Source organism: Hibiscus syriacus, unplaced genomic scaffold (genome assembly GCF_006381635.1).
Source record: "Hibiscus syriacus cultivar Baekdansim isolate YM2019G1 unplaced genomic scaffold, ASM638163v2 tig00110429_pilon, whole genome shotgun sequence".
NCBI lineage: Eukaryota > Viridiplantae > Streptophyta > Magnoliopsida > Malvales > Malvaceae > Hibiscus > Hibiscus syriacus.
In genome coordinates, this window is record NW_024062733.1 from 12,148,769 (window position 1) to 12,170,381 (window position 21,613).

Sequence of the window (21,613 nt, forward strand, 5' to 3'; positions counted from 1 at the left end):
CACTGCTAAGAAAGGGAAGTTGTCGCTGCACAGTGAAACCAGCCTCACGCTATGCCTTCCTCTCTAAAAGTCATGAGATTCGAGCCTTCGCAGAAATCCCTTAAGCCAACTCCTACCTTGAAACGGGTAGGTCAGATATAAACAACTACGAGCCTGACTCAGTGAATGAAACTAATGTCCAACCACATTAATGCCCCCACTTAGGTTACAAGCATGTGTTACCATCCTGAAATCTGGAGGTTTTGAAAAAAATACAATTTTTTTTATAAAAATATATAAATAACAATATATTTAAAAACATTAAAGTTATTTTTATAAGATGTTTACTTTCTAATTTAATAATTATATAAGATTCTCTAGCATTGTCAATTTAAGTTGAACATTTTAGTTTTCTTTTTAAACTAATAACAACCATTAATTTTATTAGATAAAAAGGAAATATATATTTTTTTAAAAAAAGTATAAAATTAAAGTAAACTAATAACATGAATACAAAATTTCCCTTCAAAATATGACAGCGTATAAACTAACAAAAGAAATAAACATATAAGAAAAGGGTTAAACCCCTAATTAAAATATCAAGAAATAATAGATACATATGAATATTATTATCGATAGTGGGGAATAAATATCATCAACACTTACATAAAAATACATATAACAATCATTATTTATTGACAAACTAACATTATCATATATCAATTGTGATCTATCTTCAATGAAAGTCCTAAACAATAATATATAAAAATGATTGTTTTCATCAATTTTTATATATTAATTGTGATAAACTATTTTTTTATTAAATGAGGTGATTATAAGATAATATATGTTTTAAAATATTCTAAATCATTTGACAATGAACGTTCAAATACCATTGCAAACGTAGGTTCTCGAATCCGTGACCACTAGGGACAACAATCATCCTTTTAACCACGATGAGGTAACTTGGTTCGTGTTTAATTGTGATAAACTGATAAGGGATTACAGTGGAGTGATGAACGTTGCTCGTAGTTGAAGAATCAAGCCTAGGGATACATACTCAATCAAAGAACGAAATGGAAGATGGATTAGATTGTTGTCACAATCTTGAGTTTTAAATGGGAAAGAAAAGTTACTAGAAAGATAAGATAAGAAAGAAAAGTTACTAGAAAGTTAAGATAAGAACAACATATTAATATGAAAATAATGAAGATTAAGACAATAATATAAACAAAGACAGAAAATATAAAGATATGATGACTTAGTCAAAATTAGGGTTTTTTTGTGACGATGAGCAAGAATGGTGATTTGATGATTGTGATTGATCGATAGTTGTCTTACGAACTCTCCTAATCGCAATTGACTAGGTAAACTTGATAATCTGCTCTAACCAGCTCTCCCAATCGTAATGAGAAGGCAAATCGGAGTGTGAGGATCTCACTCATGAAGAACTTGAAGAACTTAGTGATGAAAAAAGATTCAAAGGCACAAGGCAATTAGTAGTTGCAAAAACGAACTCTCGTTGTATTATTAATCAAAGAAATCTATTTTACAATGGTGAGTGAGCCTCTTTTATATAGGGTGAGGAGTTCCATGAATTTAAGTAAATATTGAATAAAATAATAATAAATTAAAGGTAATGTTTTGATTTTATTCTAATTTTTAATAAAATAATAATAAACTAAAAATAATGTTTTAACTTTATCTTAATTCCTAATAAAATAATAAATCTAATTCTAAAGAATAATGCATCACCCTTTATTAAATTATATTAAAAAATATTAATAATTCATAACATTTACAAAATATTGTATTAATCACGTATCAGAATTTTTGAATGCATTATCTTCACTAAAATGGACGTATCTTGAGTTTCCGACATTGATTTGACGTGTTTCAAGTACCGTTAGAAAATTAAAAGACACCCGATCGTATCTCCATAAGACATTTTTACCCAATAACACATAGATCCCATTCAAAAAGTCGTCGCAAGTCTGTTGTTGTTTTATTTTCCAAGACTTAGACGTGTGGGTCAATTAAAAGAGTTAGGTGGTGTTTGTTTTCACTGTTTAAGGTCTTCAAAGCTCTTATGTCTGCGCCGCGCAGACCACGCGCAGACATTGGGCTTCGCAGACCGTTTGTTTTTTAGAAGACAGAAGCTCTTCTAACGTCTGCGTGTCCTCTTCTTGGCGTAGACGTAGACTTATGTATTCAAAGCTCTTATAACCTCTTCAAAGAACTATTTTTGCTATTAATTTTTTAAAAATTATAAAATGTCATTAAATTTAATGAATTATTACAAAATAGTCACTATAATGTTGTAATAAATTATAAAAGTTCGATAATATAATAATTATTTTATAGTATTTAGATAAATTTATTAATAATTTTTTAATTTTTTAATAAATTTAATAAGTATTTTATATTTTTTTTAAATTTTATTGAAGAAAATGATCATTTGTATATAACTCAACGATATCTAATATACTTTATTTGAAAAAAATACATTAAACTTAGTAAAAAATATTATACAATTAAACTTAGTAAACTTTTTTTATATAAAAATTTAGAAAATCACGGGGACATACAATTATTAGCATTAAAAGACAAAATAAATGTTTTAATAAAAAAATATTCACACTATTGAAAAATCTGATTCTTATAATTTAATTCTGATAAATTACAAAATTCCCTTTATACAAAATAAATAAATAAATAAATAACAAATATATTTTTTCTAAATAGAAAAATATTAATTGATGTATATTATATGGAGTATATATTATATATATTTTTTGATGTTACTAGAATCGATTTGTACAACTCGAATAAATTAAGATGATTTAAATGATATTATAAAAACGAATATTTATATATTTGTGAATCGATAATAATTGAGAATTAAAATATATTTTTTTAACAATTACTTAAACCGAAACAAACAGATTGAATTAAAATCAAATTGATTTCATTATCGATTGATTTAATAATAATTTTTAAAATGATATATTAAAACCAAAATCTAATAGTCCGTAGATGTAATAATTTATAATAATAAAATTCGTATAATATTTATTTAATATATTTTTCAAATAAAGTATATTAGATATCGTTGAGTTATATACAAATGATCATTTTCTTCAATGAAGTTTAAAAAATTATAAAATACTTATTAAATTTATTAAAAGATTATAAAATTATTAATAAATTTATCTAAATACTATAAAATAATTATTATATTATCGAGCTTTTATAATTTATTACAACATTATAATGACTATTTTGTAATAATTCATTAAATTTAATGACATTTTATAATTTTAAAAAAATTAATAGCAAAAATGGTTATTTGAGTATAGTTTAAAAAATCAATTTATTTATATTTCAATTTATTTTAACAGTCAACATATGTTAAAAAACAAACAGTCTTCTTCTTGCAGACTGTAGACTTTTGATCCACCTCTTTTGCTGCAGATGTAGTCCTCATACTGCATACCTTTTACCTCTATAAAAACAAACACTACCTTAGTCTATCTTCTTTTGATGTGAACCTTGTGATACATACATCATAAACTTATATATATATATATATATATATATATATATATATGAAAGATATATTAAGTTCATATAATTGATAAATTGATTGCGATTAAAATCAAATGAAAGTATATGTAAACATTAAAGATTGAATATGTAATTATATCTCTTAAAAATATGATAAATAAATTTAAAAGTAATAATGACGAAATTGACTCCTAACTTTTTTTAAAAATAATTATTTTGATACTTATTTTTAAAGTACTTTTATTCATAAAATTTTATTCTAGACAAAATATCTAAACTTAAATAATTAAAAATATTTTAAAAATAATTATTAATACCTCAAATATTTTACATTCATATCGACTAGGGAAAAAAACTTTATATGCTTGTTTTCAATTTCGAAAATATCCATTTTGAATTTTCAACCAAAAAAACTTTGGTATTTTTCCACTTTGAAGAACGGGAACGAAAATGAAGAATTTTTTTCTTTTTTCAAAAGCAGAAACGCGTTTCTTCTTTAAATCTCCACTGCTCCACTTCTATATAACAAAAGCAAAGCCATACGGCCAACCATATTACCAACCAGTGAAACAAAATGAAAAGAGAAGAGACCGTCAAGAATCGGCATTTCTTCGCCGATAGAAGGTGGGTCGTCCCTCTTGCCATCGCCGGTTTCATCGCCGGTTCCATAGTTATCTCCAGCTTCGTAAAAACCGCCGATTACTCCGTCCTTTGTTCGCTCGCCAAAACCGGATCCATGGCCGTCGACAAGTACTCCGCCACGCCGATCCAACTCCAAGCCATCATCTACTACGCCACGTCACAGATCGTCCCCCAGCAGAACTTCCAAGAGATCTCTGTGACCTTCGACGTGCTCAAGAAACGATCTCCTTGCAATTTCCTCGTCTTTGGACTCGGCTACGACTCACTCATGTGGACTGCGCTCAATCCCAACGGCAACACTATATTCCTGGAAGAGGACCAGAAATGGGTCCAGACTGTGCTCAAAGACGCGCCAAGCCTCCACGCGCACGCCGTGAACTACCGTACGCAGCTCAAGGAAGCCGACGATCTGCTAGCCCATTACCGGTCGGAGCCTAGCTGTTACCCTTCGAAAGCTTACTTGCGCGGAAACGACAAGTGCAGGCTTGCCTTGACGGAGTTTCCCGATGAGTATTACGACACCGAGTGGGATCTGATAATGATCGATGCGCCGCGTGGATGGTACCCGGAAGCGCCGGGGAGGATGGCGGCGATATTCTCGGCGGCGGTGATGGCGAGGAAAAGGAAAGGGTCGGGCGTGACGCATGTGTTCTTGCACGATGTTAATCGGCGAGTGGAGAAGGTATTCGCCGATGAGTTCCTGTGCAAGAAGTACTTGGTGAAGAGCGTGGGGAGGCTTTGGCATTTCGAGATCCCACCCGCTTCTAACATGAGCAGCCCCGACAGCCGTCGGTTTTGCTAAAATGCGCCCTTTTAGTAAATTATTTTTGAAATTCTATTTTTCCCCAAATTTTCTTTTCATCAGTACTACTGGTACTGCTTGGGAAAAGCGTGGAAGTAATCTCGACCGTCAGATTTGCATGATGAGATGTACTTTTATTTCAATATAAATTTCATGAGGTACCTAGGGTTTTCTAAGTTTCATTACTGTAGCATTACTATTAAAATAAATACAGAATCGGTCCTTCTTTTTCCTTAACTAGGACAGGTGGTGGCTTTCTTGTTGCCTTTTCTATAATGGAGTGCGGTAACATGAATCCCTTTTATTTATTATTTTTCGCTTTACATTTATTATGTGTTAAAGCCTAGTTGAGTAAATGTTCTATAATATTAAAGGGATAATGCCATTTTAATCCTTTAACTTCATATAATTTTTAAGATAATCCCTGAAATTAATAATTTTTTTTACTTTGGTGCAGAGAAAATAATACGATTGGGTATAGCTTAATCTGTTCTTTTTTTCAGATTTGGAAACCACTGCAGGTTTCATTTCAAATCTATTTTTAGACGATTAAGTCGTTGAATTTTCGTTTCTTTTTTTTGCTTTTATGCTTTGCTCTTTATATGATTTGTTTTTGACTTTTAAGTAATTCTCTCTTCATTATTATTCTTTCTTGTTTCAGATCTGATCGTAGATCTTGAATCTTCATTTTTTGTACTTCATTGGTAGTTTTGTTTTCTTTTGTTATTTTCTCTTATAGATCTGAAAGTTCTCTCATTTTTTTTCCTGTGTTGAATTTTGAAAGAGTAGGATTATACTTTATATTCTCCTGAATCACACGGTTAAGTCTTTAAAATTGAGTTTGCTGCTTTTTATGTTTATTACTTACATCATATTACTTATCATTTAGGTTTTATTACTTTGTAATAGTAATCTGTAGATGTATTTTATGCTTGTGTTGTTTGAAAATTAAATCTAATCTGATTTGCCAAATTTTCCCCAGATTTACACTCGATTTGCATCTCCCTTTAAGGCTGTAAATTTTTCCTCTGATTTTCCTTAGTATTACTAATTATTAAATAAACTTATTAATAAACCAGAAACATATCTCTCTGCCTTCTGTTCTCCATTTCGATTCCCCCTTTTTTTCTCATCTTTTTATATCGTTAGTCGTTAAATTAGGTGAGCTCCATTGATTCGTTTATTGAAAATTCGAAGATTTCACCTCTTCTTGGAGGTAAGGAAGTGGAACCTTGAAAAAAATAAACTTCCATAGAATTTGTTATTTACTTGAAAAGCAGTTTTGCTTTGAGTAGGATCTACTGGATCTATATTTTTGTACTTTTCTTTTGAGTATGATTTACTGGATCTGTATTTTTTTCATTGTCCTAGACTCTTAGTATCTTATATTTCTAGCGTTTTATTTGGTGCATCTTCTGTCTTATTTGGATTCCTTTTTCATAGTTCCTCATAGCTTCAGCTATAGATGATTGCTTGAGGTCATGTCCTTCTTTTAGATCCCATAGAGCGTATAGGGAGAGGGCTCGATAGAGTAGTGTCAAGAAAACAAGACTTAGAGTTTGTTCGTTGAATGTAGGCATATTAAATGCTAAGCTGCTGGAGCTGGCCGACATACTTAGTAATAGGAAAATAGATTTTGCATGTATTCAGGAGACTAGGTGGAAAGGGGCTCGCGCCAGAGAGTGTAATGGGTACAAGTTGTGGTATTCAGGCGTAGATAACGGGGTGGGTATCTTGGTATCCTCTAAGCTCAAGGAAAATATAGTTGAAGTTTGTAGATACAGAGATATGATCATGATGATTAAGGTTATTATAGAAGCGGAAGTGGTAAATGTCCTTTCAGTGTATGCCCCATACGTTGGCCTAGGGGAGGGGGAAAACATTGCTTATGGGATCAGTTAGATGATGTACTTAGGAGCATTCCGGAGGACCAAAGAGTTTTCATAGGGGGAGACTTCAATGGTCATATAGGTAGTGCAACCGACGGGTATGACGGTGTTTATGGGGGTTTCGGTTTTGGTAGTAGGAACGAGGAAGGGCGTACGTTGCTTGATTTTGCTACTGCACACGATATGGTGGTCACTAACTCCTTCTTTAACAAGAGAGATGTGAACTTGATTACGTTCCATAGCGAGGGACATTGTACCCAAATCGACTACATCCTGGTTCGAAATCGGGATCGATGAGCTTGCATTGACTGTAAGGTATTCCCTGAAGAGGCATGTGCATCACAACAAAGATTGTTGGTTTTGGTGTTCCGCGTACGCCACGGGCGGAGCACTCATAGGAGGGCTAAAATGGGTAAACCTAGGATCTTTTGGAAAAACTTACATGGAGTGACAGCTGATGACTTTAGGAGAAAGGTTTTGTCTAATACAGGTTTTGGAACTCCAAACTCAAATAATACAGATATGTTATGGAAAAATATGGCAAATTCCATCAGAGAGGTGGGCAAAAACACCCTTGGGTTGTCGATAGGTAAGGTCAAGAAGCATAAAGAATTGTGGTGGTGGAACGACGAAGTCCAAACTAAGGTGAAGACAAAGCAAACTTGCTTCAAGGAGTATCTACAATGCAATGATAACGAAAAAAGATCGAGAGCTCAACAAAGATACAAGGAGGCAAAGCGGGAAGCAAAGAAAACGGTGGCTAAAGCAAAGGATAAGGCATACGAGGAAATGTACAAGAGATTAGACACCAAGGAATGACAACGATATCTTCAGGCTAGCAAAATCCAGGGAGAATAGCAAAAAGGATCTAGGTAGTATTATATTTATTAAGGACAATAATGAAGTTCTTTTAGCGAAATATCATGATATTAAGAGTGTTTGGGGTAGTTACTTCTTTGGCTTATTTAATGACGGTGCCTCTCCCTGTAGAAATAGTATCGTTAATGGGTCAGTCGACCATCATACTACAACCAATGACTGCCCTATAAGTAGGATTCGGGTTGAGGAAGTCAAAATAACTCTTAGAAAGATGGGGAGGGACAAAGCTGTCGGTCCAGATCAAATTCCAATCATTGTGTGGTTGGCCCTAGGAGAAAAGGGAGTTAAGTGGTTGGCCAATATCTTTAATATTATTTTAGAGACTGCCAAGATGCCAGAGGAGTGGAGAGAGTCTACGGTGATACCAATCTATAAGAATAAAGGAGATCCCCAACGTTGTGACAACTACAGAGGTATTAAACTACTCAGCCATACCATGAAGCTTTGGGAAAGGGTGATAGAGGCTAGGTTGAAACAAGTTACTAGGGTTTCGGAAAACCAATTTGGCTTTATGCCAGGCAGGTCTACTACGAAGGCGATTCATCTACGTCGACGACTTATGGAGAAATATAGGGAAAAAATAAAGATCTTCACATGGCGTTCATTGACCTTGAGAAGGCGTATGATAGCGTTCCCCGCGATATTATATGGAAGACCTTGGAAATGAGACGGATCCCAACTGTTTATATCTGGGCGATTCGTGATATGTATTGTAGATCTACTACATATGTCAGAACTACAGTTGGCGACACCGAGGCATTCCCAGTGGAAATCGGACTCCACCAGGGGTCGGCTCTTAGCCCTTACATCTTCGCCTTGATTATGGACGACATCTATTGTGCGACACCTGACGGTGTTCCATGGTGTATGCTTTTCGCTGACGACATTATCCTAGTTGCTGAAACAAAAACTGAGTTGAATAGTAGACTGGCTACCTGGAAGACTGCTCTGGAAGAAAAAGGTCTAAGGATCAATATTGAAAAGACAGAGTATTTATGTTCAAACTTCAGTGGGAACCAAAATGATGAAGATGTAGAAGTATGCATAGAATGATACGTTCTCCCCTCAAAGGATTATTTCAAGTACATAGGGTCTATGATACATAAAGATGGGGGTGTTAACGATGACGTTACACACCGTATAAAGGCGGGATGGCTAAAGTGGAGGGCTGCAACTAGAGTTTTATGTGACAAGAAGGTGCCTCTAAAACTTAAGGGAAAATTTTATAGAATGGCAATAAGACTAGCGCTGCTGTATGGATCAGAATATTGGGTTATCAAGAAGGATCACGTAAGGAAGATGGAGGCCGCAGAAATGAGAATGCTTCGATGGGTATGTGGTAGGACTCTGTGGAACATGACACCAAACTCTGCTATTAGGAAGTATTTGGGGTGGTGCCTGTATTCGAAAAATTGAGGGAGGGAATACTACGGTGGTTTGGGCATGTCCTTAGGCGACAACCGTCGGATACGGTCAGGAGGGTAGAGTCGATACAGTCGACGGTGCCAGAAGGAGAGGACGACCAAGGCGAAAGTGGGAAGACTGCTTGATATCTGATTTGAAGGATTTATCCCTTACCGAGGACATGACCTCTGATAGGAAAGTATGGAGACTTAAGACCAAGGTAGCCGAGTAGTGCGGACCACATCCATAGGGTGTATCATCTTTGTCTTCTTTTAATGTCTTTGTAGTAATTTACATGATCTCTACTTTTTATACGTTTTTGTTTTGTCATTAGAATTTATAAAGGCTTAGAACTAGGGTAGTAGAGTAGTGTTGCCTTAATTTAGGTTTTAACCCTTTTGACTTCATTCTTTTCTCGTAGCTTGCTATCGTTGACTTCTGTGTATCATGATCTTCATGTTTCCTCTTTTTAAATTTAGTCGGGTCTTACGTTTCTGTCTATATGCAGATATTTTTAAACATGGATTTATTTTCAGAGATTATTTCTCATTACAAACGCGCATACGAAGATTGCATATGAAGAGTGACCAACTATGTATTTATTTATTTATTTATACATATAGTGCATTTTATCTTTATTTTTAATTTTTTGACTGTCGGAGGTCTTCCACGGAAGCTGCTCTCAACCTGGCATTGGGGGCAGCCTACTACCCTACCTTCTCTTATCCCATTACATATGAGAATAATATTTTGTTATTGTTGTTATATTATTGGACCAGCTCCAAATGTCATGGGATCTATGCACAAAGTGGTTTGGTGTATGCCACGCCACTTGATGGCATAATAAATATCTCTAATTTTTAAAAGCTTTGCCACTTGTAAACAAACAAAACATCCCCATGAAACACGCCAACTGTCAAGGCTGTATCTTTTTTATGCTCTGTTTTGAAAATCGGACCAGACCGGCCAGTTCAACCTGTTCAACCGGGAACCGTTGCTTAGTCCGGTTCAATCTAAATCGGTTGAACCGCTATTAGTGAACCGGTCAGAACCGCTGAACCGTTCGAACCGGACCGGCTAAAAACCGGGATTTTTGTTTTTTTAAAAAAAATTAAACCAAACAACGTCGTTTGTTAAACGAGCCAAGTCGAACTCGAGTATTGCTGAGCTCGACTCGAACTTGAAAACTTTAAAAGTAAGCTCAACTCAACTCAAACTCACAAGCTAAAAATTATCAAGTTCAACTCAAACTCGAAATATAATATTGAAACTTGAACTCAAAAAGGCTTGAACTCAAAAAAAATTTAGAAACTCGATTGAAGACTAAAATTCGAGCTTGATTGAAGTGAAAGAATAGTTCACTCAATGCTCACCAAAAGGCTCTTTGATTTTGAATGCTAAATTACCTATATTATTTATAGAAGTTAGTTGTGATGCGCTTCTATATTTCTTAGCAATGTGAGATTGTTTTGTTATTTTATTTTTACTCTTTAGACTTTTGGGATGCTCTTCTATGTTTCTTAGGCATGTGTGATTGTTTTAAAAAAAAATTAAACCAAACAATATCATTTTGTTATGATTTTTTAACCCTAAATTTATTTTTTAATTATAGTTATATAATTATATTTATTATTTAATATATTTTACCTTAAATATTATGTTGTAGTTAATTTGAATCATTTTGTTTCACTTGATTTTATGGTTTTTAATTTATATATGTTATGACTTGCTTTGAATATGACATGTGATATAAAAAATTATTTTTTATTAAATATTTTTGATATTTTTATTTAATTTTTTAAATAATTATGACGTCGTCCGGTTTTTCCGATCGGTCGGACCGGTTCGACCGATTAAACCAGTGAATCGATAGCATGACCGGTTCGCTAACCGGTCCGGTTCTGAAAACCATGGTTTTATGCATTTCTGGGGGATGATTTAGACAAAGGTAAAGACAAAGCTCGAGAGAGACAAATTTCACGAGTGATTGTCCAATGTGTTTTTGTTTTAGAACCGTTTTTATGAGTTGATTTAAAGTATCTTTTTCTTTCATAAAATGAAAACAAAATCATTTTATCAAAGATTGAACTCTAAATTTAATATCAACTGATTTTTTTTATCATTATCTCATGAGTTAATGGATTCAAAGTGTTGGTGATGGATAAATTATTAATTAACGTATTTATTTTGCAGAAGAAAATTGATGGTATTTTAATTAATAATTGTAGTGGAAGGTTGAGGTGTTCCATAAAGGAGGATAGATGGGTCTTTCAACATTACGAACTGAAATAAGAGTAGATGAAAGCGCAAATCTAGGGGAACAAGAGGTGGCATCAAAAGATCTTTTCCTAACAAGGAGGCAGATAGTCTTGGAAGACTGAGCATGGATGTTATCAACCGTATATAACAAAAAGTCCGGTCAGTCAAGCATGAGTGGCAGCCGGTGACCCTCATCGAGAACCAACCTCGTCGTGTCAAGGACATGCCGTGAGTTTCAATGTGCCTCCTAGATCCAATGCATCGAATGCCTAGTCGTCTCATTTACATGAGCCGTATAAGCAAAAAACCCCTCTGGACAACGTTTACGTTTTCTTCTAAAGTTTTCGCTAAATTGAGACCTTTAATCATCGAATCCAACTATGTTTCTGGTGCCGGAATAACCTTTGATATCGATTAGCCGTTGCCTATTATTGGGTTGGTTTGTTATCGCAGGGTTCGATTATTGGCCTTTTTTTCAGGAAGAAAACGGGGTTCATTACGGAATTCGCAGAGGATTTGGTGTTGAGATTAATGGAGGATCCAAAAGAGAGGGATAGGAAATTCGGGGAACACGTTTACTCGATGAAGGGTCGATGCGCAAAGACGAAGGACATGTGGAGCTATCCGCTGCGGCCTTACGGGTTTTGGACATTTGAGCGCCACAATGCTCAGCTCCACTGGGATCCTCAGATTAGCAAAGTCCCCGGCCGTTGGACTTCTTCAAGACACCCATGCCTCCAAACGAAACTGAGGTATAATTAATTATTCAACTATTTCTGGGATTCTATTTATACCTCTTTCTAAATTTTGCTCTAAATTTTTTATGGCCATTGGATTTAGAGCTTTATATATCTGTTCCAAGATTTCGGTTTTACTGGTTCGATCAACATGTTGTAGTTTTAGGAACAATTTAGGTTTAATTCCTGGTAATATAGTTTGCTTGATAATATTTCAATTGGTATTGGAATCAGAAGCCACCGGCGGATGGTTATGGCGCTTGATCAACAAATGGGAATTGGGCATTTATATCGTTTTTACTTCCTGTTTGAATTTTGTTTTCGGTTGGAACTCGATGGGTAAATTTGAGAATTGGGGACTGATTTATGCTTGAAAATATCTGTCCATGGAACTCAATGGCCAAGTAAAATAAATGCTTTGTGATGGTGAATTTATGCTTTGTTAAAAAATTTCTCGGTTACTCCATTTCGTCCCCAAATTCCCAGATGCAATGAGTTGTGATGGTTGTACATTTTGGGTCATCACCTAAATCGACAACTCAATACATTGATTCACATTGCAAAGCGTTTACAACCCACTTCGGCTAATTCACAATGGCATAGAACGTTGCCACTACGAGAACCTGAATCCGACCCAAAATTAACACAAACGAGATAGAGACTCTCAAATCCGAGCCAAACTCGAATCATCTACTTGTCTGGCTTAACTTTCTTAACAACCTTACCAAACTCATCAGCTGGAATCAATGGCAGATACCCAAACACAGGATATCCTTTCCCACTCATCTCCTTCACCAAACCGTTGTATTTCTTCGACAATTCAGCTTCCTTGGGAACAACTCTTTCTGTCACCGAATTGAAAGTTGAATTGCGATTCAGTATAACCCACAGCTTCATTGAGTTAACCACCACAAAGTTCTTGTACTCGGCTGCAGCGTAGTGCAAAGCTCCTCGTGGACCATTGGTTCGAGCCTCGTCTACTAGTTTCTGAGCCTTTTGGGTCGCCTTCTGAACCAAGTCGTGGACTTGGCTAACCACTTGCTTGGCTGATGCTGGAACATGCACATCAAACATGTGTGAAGCTTCATCTACCTGCAGTTGTTTCAATTAGTACAATTTTATTCACATTCAAAGTAAACTCTGGATACAAATTAGTATTATAAGAAAAAAAAGACTGTTATATTAATTTATAATCATTTTAGACGATACCAAAAAAAACGAAAAGGAACGGCCGAATACCTTGTTATCAAGAAAACCAAGAAGATGATCAGGAACGTCCTTGAATTTCTGGTAAAGGGGACCGACGACGGTGGTGACGGCACTCTCGACGTTGTCAACGGCGGATCTCAGCGGACCGGAGCTTCGTTAGAAGTAGTCGTAGAGATTCGAGACGCAAACCAACGCGTGGATGGCAGCTACCCGGACGAAGTTTAGGTGCTTGAGGCCTTGATTCTTGTTCTCAAACTCTACGTCCTAAAATTAAAGCCAGAAAAAAGAAGAAGAGAGAAGCCATAAGCTTAACTTTCAACGGAAGGAAAAGAAGAAGATCCAATGAATAAAGAAAGAGAAAATGAGCAATTAAAATACCTTATCCATGGTTTGATCTTGTTGAACTCTCTGATATGCTTGTAAATGAAAACGGATCGTTACAAATACTTCAATTCTCTACGGGGAAATTAAGGAAGTGCAATTTACGTTTATTTCATAGATGAACTGATGGGACGTTGAGGATATCCAACGACTTATATTGGGATGCAAAGCAGGTGAGAGTAGCAGAGTGGGAGTCTTCGCGTTTCGGCTTTTGCTTGCTGGGTGAAAGTAGAGTCTTCCAGGACACGTGGAAGGAATCTATTTGTTGGAGTTGGAAAAATATATTATATGTGTCAAAACGATTTATTAGAAAATGAGATTTTAAAAATACCATTAATTTTATTTAATTCTTTCAATTGAATTTTAATTTAAAAATAAATACGATTTAAAAGACATATCGTTTCGATTTTTTTTTGGATTTTCTTTATGATTGAAAAAAAATATGATTCAAAGAGTCGTCATCAATCTTTGATTAGGGTATGATTGGGCACCCAAAACTATTTGTTATTTTAAATAAAAATTAATTTTAATTAAAACAACAAATTAAGGTATGCGTTACCAAAATCCGAGTTCGGGAGTCGGTTACGTGAGGGGAAGGATTAGCACCCCCACAACGCCCTAAAACGGTACCTAATTGATTAATTAATGTCTTTGCATTAAACTTGACAAATTCGAACTTAATTTGGTTTATGATCCCATAAAACAAAGATGTAAATTCAATAATATTCAAAAGCACTCAAATAAATTAAATTAAAACTACCAAGTCGTTTTAGAAAGATAAAGAATGTTCGATTATTTACAAATATCGAGATCAGATCTTAAAAGCTATAACAACATTTTCTCGATAAATATAAAGCATGGGAGAATGTTTTCCATTTGGAACTAACAGAATACATCTTTTATTAAAAGCGAGCAAAAACAAACAGCTTAACACTTTACATAAAATCACCTATTGCCCCAACGTATGAATAACAGGGAGAAAGTTCCAGTGCATTACTCTGTAAAAGATTTGTAAACTACAGGTAGTTCTTCCGCGGTCCAATTGTTTAACACGAAGCCCGGCGGTGCAGGGTAAATGCATGTAGCTCTTATTACCTCAAACTCAGCATCAGTTACAACATTAATGCCTAAATCTCCCAAGGCATTCTCAACCATCACCTCAGTGTTCCTTGAATTCCCTTGGAACATATGCCCCCAGATATGAAAATGTTGTTCAACGGCGGGAAGGTCATGGGTTCCCAGCTAAGGTCTTTACCAGCCAATCTGGCCTTTCTCATTTCCTGACCCTTCTTAATTCCCCTTAGCTTATCCCTCAAAGTTGGTTGATACCCTAAACCAAATCAATCTCTTTTAGTAATAGGGCGTATTGGATTCACCGATCCTTGCAACTGTCGACCTAACCCCTTTCTAACTTTTGCTCATCTTCCAAGAGTCAATTTAAGCCCTATCTTGGTACAGTTTGACAATCGAGGCTTTGGTATCTTCCTACATTCGGCCACAAACATGGCATTGAAAAACTCCAACGATCCGAAAGAACACTCATCTGCTTGCTCATCAACTTCAATATACAAAGCAGTAGTAGAAACAAAAGCAATAATGTCCTCTTCAGCGTGAATACATACAACCCTTCCATCAATCACAAATTTCAGTCTCTAGTGCAATGTGGACGGAACTGCACCGGCCTGATGAATCTAAGGCCTTCCCAACAAACAATTGTACGTAGGCATAATGTCCATTACGAGAAATTCCACTTCATAAGTTGTTGGACCAATAGTCAGAGGAACATCAATCTTGCCCAACACTTCTCTTTTAGTCCCATCGAAAGCTCGAACCACACTTTGGCAGGTTCTCATAAGTGTACTATCTAATGGAAGCTTCTTCATAGTCACTAAGGGCATCACATTCAAAGCCGAACCATTATCAACCAAAACCCGGGACAACACATGCCCTTTACACTTAACTGTGATATGCAAAGCCTTCTGACTACCAATCATCCCAGAAGGGATCTCATTCTCAAAAAAAGATAAAAAAATTATCAGCTTGTATATTGGAAACTAACCAGTCCAATTTTTCAATGGGTAACTCTTTCGGAACAAAAGTCTGGTTCAAAACCTTTAACAGAGCATTCCTATTGGCCTCTGAACTCAAAAGTAATGATAAAACAGAAATACGGGCAGGTAACTTGTGTGTAACTGTTCAACAACACTGTACTCACTGTGCTTCAGAAACTTCAAAAATTCCATTACTTCACTCTCAGTTACAGGTTCGTTGATAACAAGCTTATCTTCTTCTATCTGCACATCAACCTTTTCCCCCTTATCAACTGCAACCTTATTCTCAGACTCTTTAGGTGGATTAAGAGAATAACACCTACCACTTCTGGTAAAGTATTCCACCTCATCTACTTCCTCGTTCTCTTTTGTTACATTTCCCATCTGGAAATCATATTTCCAAGGCACTTGTTTATTATCCCGATATGAGAATGGAGATAGAGGTGTAATAACCACTTTCGGGGCTACCTTTTCAGGCAATCGATTCTTGGGAGTAATGATTAGGGGACAACTAGCATTGTATACCCCTTTAGACGATCCTTCTGAAGCGCAAACTTCTGCTTCCTCTTCTTCAATAATCTCTTTAAAGAACTCAATTTCTTTACTGTCCATCATGTCTTGTACCAAAGATAGGAAGCCAGGACATTACTGAATATTGTGTCATTCACTGTTATGATATTGGTATACCTCTTTACTGTTAAACTATTCACCCATCAAACTAGGCTTCAACAATCCTACCTTAACCATCTGACACCACACCCAACTCATGGGTGATACCACCTCACTAACCTTCCTTATAATTCTCTTTCTTTTTTCTTCAGTAATTGCGTTAACTCCTGCCCCTGCATGGCTTGGCAACGGATTCTGAGCTATATTCGGCTGTTCACTGTCACCAAAGTTGATGATATTCCTCATTCTCAAAGCTTGGACAACCTTATTAAACGTAGTACAATTCTCAATAGAATGCCCGAGATTCCCCGCATGATACTCACACTGAGCACTAGGATTATACCATTTGGGAAAAGGATGTTGCATTGGTGTCACATGATACGATGAGACCACATGCTGATCATACAAAATCTGAAACAATTCTTTATAAGTCATCGGGATGGGTCAAATTGAGGCCTCTCTCTCCTCTGGTCCCTTGCCCCTTGTCTATTGTCATTTTGTGTTAATGACCCTACTCCTTGAGGACGGGAAACAGTGATATTATTAGAATCATATTGCCTCACGTTACTGACTTCGTTTTCCTTTTTCCTCATTAGTGGTCTCTTACTAGACTCTCCCCCTCGAGTTTTTCACTTTTAACCCCATTTCAATCATTTCTACCACCGTAACTACATCAGCAAAACTTCGATAAGGATTACCGATAAGATGCGAGAAAAAAAGAGCCCTTAAGGTATTGACAAAAAACATATTTGTTTCCTCCTCTTCCAATGGTGGATAGACTTGTACCGCTACATCTCTCCATCTTTGAGCATATTGTCTAAAACTCTCGTTAGACTTCTTTTCCATTCCTTGCAACATCATCCTGTTGGGCCTAACATCTTTTACATGTTTGTATTGCTAAAGAAAAGACTTAGTCAAGTCTTTCCACGATTTAATATTAGCTCTACTCAGCTGGTTATACCACCGGATTGCCAAACCAGTTAAGCTTTCCTGAAAGCAGTGTATCAACAATTGATCGTCCCCTATGTATCCGGTCATATTCCTACAGAACATCGTGATATGCGCAGAGGGACACCTGGTACCATCAAACTTCTCAAAGTCAGGAACCTTGAACTTTGGAGGCAAAACCAAATCAGGAACTAGACTTAATTTCTTTGCGTCGAATCCATAGACAGTGGTATCTTCCTTCATGGCTCTGACTTCTCTTTCTAACTGTTTCCATTTCTCTTCCAGCGGATTGTTTTGGTCCTTCTTGGCTTCTTCATCAAGGTCTGAAACTTGATGATATTGATGTTCTTCCTGATACGAACTAGATTCAGGTTGTACGTTAATAGAAGCACCGACTGGATTAATGTGCACCTTCCCGACATGAACATGAGTCACTTAAACGTTTGGAGATTGTTCTGGGGTGAACCCTGAAGGATAAAGTGGGTCTTCAGTTATAGCTCCTGGCACAGGGCTTTTCCCATGTTCAAGATTTCTTCCTTCCAACAGACTCGCAAACTTGGCAAACATCTTCTTCTGGGCATTCATCATATCTTCTTGCATTTTCTTCATATTCTCTTGTAACTCCAGCTGAGTTTTCTCAAGTTGAGCAATTTTATCATCCATGACCTTCTTCCGGGTATTATAGGGATGCTTGGAAGTTCCCAGTATTACTCTTCACACAGTCCTTTTATTAATGTTGATGTTTATTAATGAATTTGAAATATATGATTATGAATGAATAAAATGCGATGCAAAAATTTAAATGCATTAAAAAATGTATATGCAAAATACAGGGTGTTGATCCTAGAACGACTCCTTAGAACAACTCTTTATATTAGAACGACGTTCAATTACAAAGTTGGAACATATCACAAATAAATCTACATCATCTCTCCTATTTGTTGTACATGTGCTAGCAACTCCACAATCTTCTGGTTTCTTCAGCTTCGGGATCCAGTTCTTCAGTCACATCAGCAGCTTCCTCAGATAGAATGACTAAATATTGAGTTATTCCACGCGCGTGTCCTAGGTAACAAGCAATAAGGTCATCTCTTTGCTTAACTCTCACCTGAGCTCGCTCCCATCGAAAACGCACTGTACATCCCCCTCATAAAGAATTATCAATAGCTCACTTGCTCGTCTCTGAAAATTTTGAACAATGGCTTCAAGCTCACTCACTTGTTTTTTCAGACTTTCAACCTCCACATGGCTCGAGCTACATTCCCTGCTTCGGTATCGTCGTAATGCAGTCTCTAAACTAGAAATCTTCCCCTTCAACTTCTAATTCTGTGCCTGACTCTCTTGTAACCGCTGCTCTAAAGAATCCTTTTCTTTCGACAAAATCTTCACTTGGTGCTTGCTTTGTTTGAGTTCTTCTTGACTCTCTCCAGCTACTCTCTTGAGGCTCGCCACTTCTTGCCTCCATTCGACAGATGACTTACTCGAGCTAGAACCTGTCTGAGCTTTTACCATTCACTGATAAGTTGACCGAAGATCATCAAAGTATAGCCGAAGTTGCTTCTCCACTTTTCTAATTTGATATGCTCTACTCTTCTGAATGTCAATCTCCTATCCCTTTTGATACACTTCATCTTCTAGCTTCTGTAAAGTCATTCTCCATTGTCTCTGTTCTTCTTCGAAATCGCGCTTAGCTAACTCTAATGGAGATGGCACTATTCTCATTTGTTCTTCCACAGGCTGAATATTTTCAGGATTCACCATCGGGATGTTATCATTTACTCGACCGCTTCTCCACTGCTCGTACTCTTGAGATAACTCGAGATCATAAGTGAACAGATTCACATGACGAGTTTTCTTCCAGGCCTCAGTAACCCCTTTAACTTTACCCTTATATTGATCTCATTTGAATGTAAAATCTGACCCTACCAAGTCCCATATGACTGGAATGAACTGCCTTGACCCATACTGTCTAGAAACTAGTATCGGTGCATACCCGACATAACCCCATATACCTGGCAAAGGAACCCAATATCACTCTCCACATCTGTAAAGTATATCCGAAGAGACATTCCACGAAGCTCGCCACAAAATATCACCATCCTTGATATCCTTAAAGATGACCGTCCATTTTTCTTCGGTGAAACCCCCAGGCCATTCTTTAGAAAGAAAATCCTTCAAAGGCGAAAACCCATCTAGAAACACTCGTCCTGGTGCCCTTTCAACATGTTTGAAATGACTTAGAATCCACACTAGCAACAATGGCGCACACCCTATAAAGCGTCATTCTCCCTCGCGTCTACAAGAACTCAAAGACCGGAACATCTCAGCTAGAATGGCTGAAACAGGATCCATGCGCTTGTCTAATCTTTCAAACAGGTCAACGACTGATACATCTACATATCCTAGCACCTTTGAAAAAATAATGAGCCCATAAATCCCTAAAGAAAACAAGTCAAGCTTCTTTCTCTTATCAGGGTGATGAGCAATTACTTCTTTCAAAGAAACCCAAGATATGCGCTCACTGTCTCCCTTCTTCTTAATGTTTCTAACTACCCAATCTTCACTCATTCCGGTCATCAATAGTAATTTCTTCTTAAATGAAGGAGTGCCTGACAGCTTGGTATATACTCTATCCATTTGGGACCTCAGACAACGGACCAAAGCTTGATACTCCTCTATTGTTGGTGTCAGATCCACCCTACCAAATGTGAAACAGTTATAAGCCAGATTCCAGAACTGCGCCAATGCTCTAAACAGATTTCGGTCAATAGGAACATCCAGAAGATAAGGAATATCATCGTACAACTGATAAAACATCTCCTTATCGGCTGCTTCCCATATTCCTCATACCTCTCTTAGCTCACTCAGATCATTCTAACGTACATTGATGTGAGTGTAACCAAATAACTCTGACACGTATCCAGGCATCACACTGTCCCCGTTGGTCAGTTGGGACTATTCCGACCACCTCAGAATATCTGCATTATCCTTAACCTCTTTCTGAACCATTTGTTCTATATTATTGGCCTTCTATATGGACATCGATCCCAAATCAACACCATGTAATGGATAGTGCAATGCAAAACAGAAAAGAAACAAGGCAAAGACAACAAAAGATCGGTTAGTAAACATAAAGCAATTAAGTCGGGATAATAATTTGTTAAAGAATCCTACCCACATGTTGGCTACCCAATCATGCTTTATCAGATCCTACCCAACATGATATCTACCCCCATGCTTTGTTATTCACAAAAAGAAATCCTAACCGCATGATTTCTAATTCGCATGCTTGTTTGAAAAATAAACCTAACCACATGATATCTAGTTTGCATGCATTTATTCGAAAAACGAAAATAAATAACTCAAAAAAAGCTTTTCCTTGTGTACCCTCCTCACATGATTTTTAAGGCTCGGGGTTGGCTCAATCTAAGTTTAGGCTTTATGTTCACTATATGCTGGGTTCGGTTCTAAAGTAATAGGTTCTCGAATTGTCCTTGTCGGTATTCCCTTGGGCTATCGAAACCTCAATCCTAGCCCATCATAGGCTTTAGGGGATCGAGTTCAATTTCAAGGGAACACACCTCCTTATATCCATGCGGAGGTGATTACCATCACGAGGACCATAAGGCGTAAGCTCCAAGAGCGATCCACTATCCCATGCAGAGGTGAAAACCACACGAGGGCATAGTCTCTCACTCCTACTTAATTAGGACGGAGCGGGGTTTTAGCTCATGTCATGAAAATGCAACTGTGCAGTGTGTGAGGAAAAGCGAAAAAGCACACAATAAAACACTCAAATTTCCTAAATTCACACAATTAGTCTGAAATTATTAGCAACAAATTAGTACAACTATTTAATTGTTAATCAAATTAAATAAAAAAAAAATACAAAAAAAAACTTATTAAAAACCAAACAAGGGATCGAAAACCAAATTAAAACGAATTTATAATTTTCAATTGCAAAGACTATTAATTAATCGACTATCGGCCTGACTCTCTAAAAACAAAGTCCCCAGCAGAGTCGCCAAGCTGTCGAAACGATATTTTCTTAAATGTGAGAAAGTGAGATTTAAAAAACCACATTAATTTTATTTACCTCTTTCAATTGATTTTTAATTTAAAAACAAATGGGATTTAAAAGACCTCTCGTTTCGAAATTTTTTTGGATTTCCTTTACGATTGAAAAAAAAATATGAT

The 21,613-nt window shown here is 36.3% G+C and overlaps 2 protein-coding genes across 3 annotated transcripts; one reads left to right on the top strand and one right to left on the bottom strand.

Annotated features, from left to right (window-relative positions):
• The first annotated feature begins 4,075 nt into the window (after window positions 1-4,075).
• LOC120125155 (probable methyltransferase At1g27930) lies at window positions 4,076-5,227 on the top strand. The gene has a single exon (XM_039143652.1). The coding sequence runs from the start codon at window positions 4,121-4,123 to the stop codon at window positions 4,988-4,990; it is 870 nt and encodes a 289-aa protein (XP_038999583.1). The 5' UTR covers window positions 4,076-4,120; the 3' UTR covers window positions 4,991-5,227.
• Window positions 5,228-12,839: 7,612 nt separating this feature from the next.
• LOC120125157 (REF/SRPP-like protein At1g67360) lies at window positions 12,840-13,815 on the bottom strand. 2 transcript variants are annotated; one of them, XR_005516337.1, is made up of 3 exons: window positions 13,746-13,815; window positions 13,398-13,631; window positions 13,168-13,250 (listed from the first exon to the last, which is right to left on the bottom strand). XR_005516337.1 is itself a non-coding variant. In XM_039143654.1 (2 exons), exon 2 carries the CDS (start codon window positions 13,230-13,232, stop codon window positions 12,849-12,851), a length of 384 nt encoding a protein of 127 aa, XP_038999585.1. In that variant the 5' UTR covers window positions 13,233-13,250; window positions 13,398-13,648; the 3' UTR covers window positions 12,840-12,848. The 2 variants fall into 2 exon arrangements, 1 of the variants encoding a protein (XP_038999585.1); XM_039143654.1 differs by lacking the exon at window positions 13,746-13,815 and having other exon boundaries at window positions 12,840-13,250; window positions 13,398-13,648.
• Window positions 13,816-21,613: the final 7,798 nt, after the last annotated feature.

Coding starts and splice junctions, on each gene's coding strand:
- LOC120125155 (XM_039143652.1), top strand. CDS start 4,121: ATGAAAAGAGAAGAGACCGTCAAGAATCGGCATTTCTTCGCCGATAGA.
- LOC120125157 (XM_039143654.1), bottom strand. CDS start 13,232: ATGTTTGATGTGCATGTTCCAGCATCAGCCAAGCAAGTGGTTAGCCAA.